General features: G+C 35.3%; 1 protein-coding gene across 1 annotated transcript; it reads left to right on the top strand.

Annotated features, from left to right (window-relative positions):
• Positions 1-2,129: 2,129 nt before the first annotated feature.
• LOC118756893 (eukaryotic peptide chain release factor GTP-binding subunit ERF3A-like) lies at positions 2,130-3,121 on the top strand (the record flags this gene model as incomplete). The annotated part of the gene is made up of 3 exons (XM_036491629.1): positions 2,130-2,151; positions 2,293-2,484; positions 3,043-3,121. Coding segments are annotated over exons 1-3 (293 nt in total), but the record flags the coding sequence as incomplete, so codon positions are not given.
• Positions 3,122-3,127: the final 6 nt, after the last annotated feature.

Below are 3,127 nucleotides of genomic sequence, written 5' to 3'. Positions count from 1 at the left end.
GTAGCAGTGGCCACATTGCGTGTTTGTCACAGACACGGTTTATGTCAATAATTTTGAAGTGAAACTACCTTCTATAAAAGTTATTCACCCCTATGCTGTAATCCGAAAGTTCGTAGTTACGAATTCGTAGCTCCGTTCCGAAAATTTGAAAAAAGGTATGCTGTAATCCGATCGTAACTATCAACGGCGTTGCCAACTAAAATAGTGAAATTCGAAGTTCTTAATCAGCTGCTTTGACAGAAACAAATCAAAATAAATATAATCGCAAGTGAACAGTGAAATTAAAAAAAATGTTTAATCGTATTTGAAAAAGCTTTTCCCTAATTAAGTAAAATAGAATGGATTCAGTGGCCGGTGCACTTTTGTCTCAGGAGGAAGAACATGCTGCAGTCAATTGTTGCATTAATATACAAAGGAGATTGCTACGAGACAGTTCTGATCCATTTAGCTTAAATGATAAATATATGCTCCCTCTTTTTAAGGGCGTCCATTCTACCAAATATTGTGTTGCTTTAAATCTTGCAACGCTTTCCCAAAATTCCACCACATCCTCTTTAACTATTACAAAGCCTCGGGCAATGTCCGGCCTTTCGCTCATGCATTCCACCAGTTTTTCGTATTGCGAGGGATTTGTTCTGATTGTCGACTTGATAATTTTGTAAACATTTAATAATACATTGTTTTTTATTCACACTTCAACTTACATACATATTTTTGCGTTTCCACACTTTATTTTATTGATAATTTAAAAGAATACGCTTCGCTCCCACACCAGTTGCTCTTCGTAGAAAATTTCCGACAAATACATACAAATTACAGCTACGTCGGATTCAGGCATACCAAACCAACATTACGAATTTCGAAGATGGTCCCCGAATTTCGAAATTACGATACGGCAACGCGGATTACAGCATACCAATTTTAAAATTCGTAGCAAAATCGAATCTACCTGCCATCCCTAAATTGGCGCGTCAAGCGCCAAACAACTGTCAAAAATCCTCATGCCCATACAATTTGTATGAAGCATCCCACAATAACGCGGTGCTAACGCCGAGCAAATGGAATTTTCATTTTTGACAGGGCGTTACGTGTTGAAGTTGGATGCGGAAGACGGAAAGAAAGAGAAAGGACAAAAAAGTGAAAGAGGAAACGAGAATAAAAACGAGAGGATCTGAGAAAACGTCAAAAATTACGACGCGTTGATTTGGGGATAGCGCGCGCTGACACTCGTCGACAATGGATAACGCAACGCTTAGCGCTCCAATTTAGGGACGGCAGTACGACGGATTACAGCATAGGGGTGATTGTATCATGGTAGTCAGTCAGACGATGGCTGCATGTGGTTCGTCACTGTAATAAAGTTTCTATTAACCCTTCGATTTGTGAGAAGGTCCCTAGGGACCTTTTCGTATTTCATGCGCCTATATCTTTTTGTTCAATGCATTTTTGAAAAGAATTTATACATGTATTCCAAGAATAAATTAAGCTGAATCGTTTAAAATAAGTTTCGAAGGGATACGGGATCACGTTCGAGTGTTATTGAGATTTCAACATATATAGTACGGGGATTAGTGACAAGGTCCCTAGGGACCTTGTACAATTTTAGAAGAAATAACAAGTTACTTGCATTTTTGAAAAGAATCTATACATGTATTCCAAGAATAAATTAAGCTGAATCGTTTAAAATAAGTTTCGAAGGGATACGGGATCACGTTCGAGTGTTATTGAGATTTCAACATATATAGTACGGGGATTAGTGACAAGGTCCCTAGGGACCTTGTACAATTTTAGAAGAAATAACAAGTTACTTGTCTTCATGTTTTGATTTTTTTTTCACTTGTTCTTCAAATTATTTCATTCCTAATATATATTCAGGACGTTAATTTAATCAAAAGACAACATAAATACCAAAGAAGTTGCACATGTACAGTCGAAACATCGAGCAACTCTTTGTAGGTCCCTAAGGACCTTCTCACGAATCTAACGTCATCGGCACTGTCACTCATCGGAGGGTTAACTTAGACCTAAAGAAAATTCATAGTTTCTCATTAATTTTGTTAGGTGTAAATAGAGAAAAATTTAGTTGTATTTTTTATGTTTGCTTTTTTTGTACCTCAATCACAAGCAAAATGCTACGTTTGATTAGAAAAAGTGAGTTTTTTTATGCCAATTTTAACATTAAAAAGACAGTACCTATTTAGTAAAACTACTTATGTATGTTTTTAAGTAATGATATACAACTTATAAAACTTTTCTAATAATTTTTGCTGAACAATATTTCTATTTCTACAGAAAATGACCCAGCTGATAGTTGGGATATTGAGGATGATCCAATTATAACTCCGGATGAAGAGGAAGCTGACGATGGTATTGAAGACGCAGAAAATGATATTGCACCCAAGGTCTCTAAGAAGAAAACACCGAAAGTTGAGGAATCGCGTAGTAAAAAAGAACATGTAAATGTTGTCTTCATTGGACATGTTGGTAGGTATGCCACTTACCTTAACCCTATTACGTACGTATGTATATACTAGGGTTGGTCAAATAGTTCGGACGAAAGTTTTTCGGCAAATCGGATGGTATTTTCGGTTTCTATATATAATTCTAAGAGAAAAAAGAAGAAACTATACGTCGGAAATAAGTTTCTAGCGCGCATTTTTAAAAGAAAAATTTATTTTTTCACAAAAAAACAAAAAATTGGAAAGTATGAATATTTGTACATATTTGCTAAAATACTTCTGGATAAATAAACAAATAAAGCGAATGTAGGAAACTAAAATCATTTTATATGCAAAGTTTTAAGAAAAGGCGAAAAAATTTGAATATCGTGAAAAGGTTTTTTTTTTCGTTCGAAAATGCGCAAGCTCGAAATTAACTTCCGACCCATGGTTTCTTCTACACTTTTGCTTAGAATTATCTGTAGAATCCGGAAATACCACGCGATTTAGTAAAAAAAAAACGACCAACCCAAGTGTTTACATATACATTTCTGAAATTTCAATCTATTACATGGCTTTAATTCACATAATAATTATATTACAGATGCTGGTAAATCAACAATAGGTGGTCAGATTATGTACCTAACAGGTATGGTCGATAAGCGTACACTTGAGAAATATGAGCGTGA

The sequence above is a fragment of the Rhagoletis pomonella genome, unplaced genomic scaffold, assembly GCF_013731165.1.
Source record: "Rhagoletis pomonella isolate Grant_MI unplaced genomic scaffold, Rhpom_1.0 Rhpom_scaffold_12785, whole genome shotgun sequence".
Lineage (NCBI taxonomy): Eukaryota > Metazoa > Arthropoda > Insecta > Diptera > Tephritidae > Rhagoletis > Rhagoletis pomonella.
This window is presented reverse-complemented; position numbering and strand designations above follow the sequence as displayed.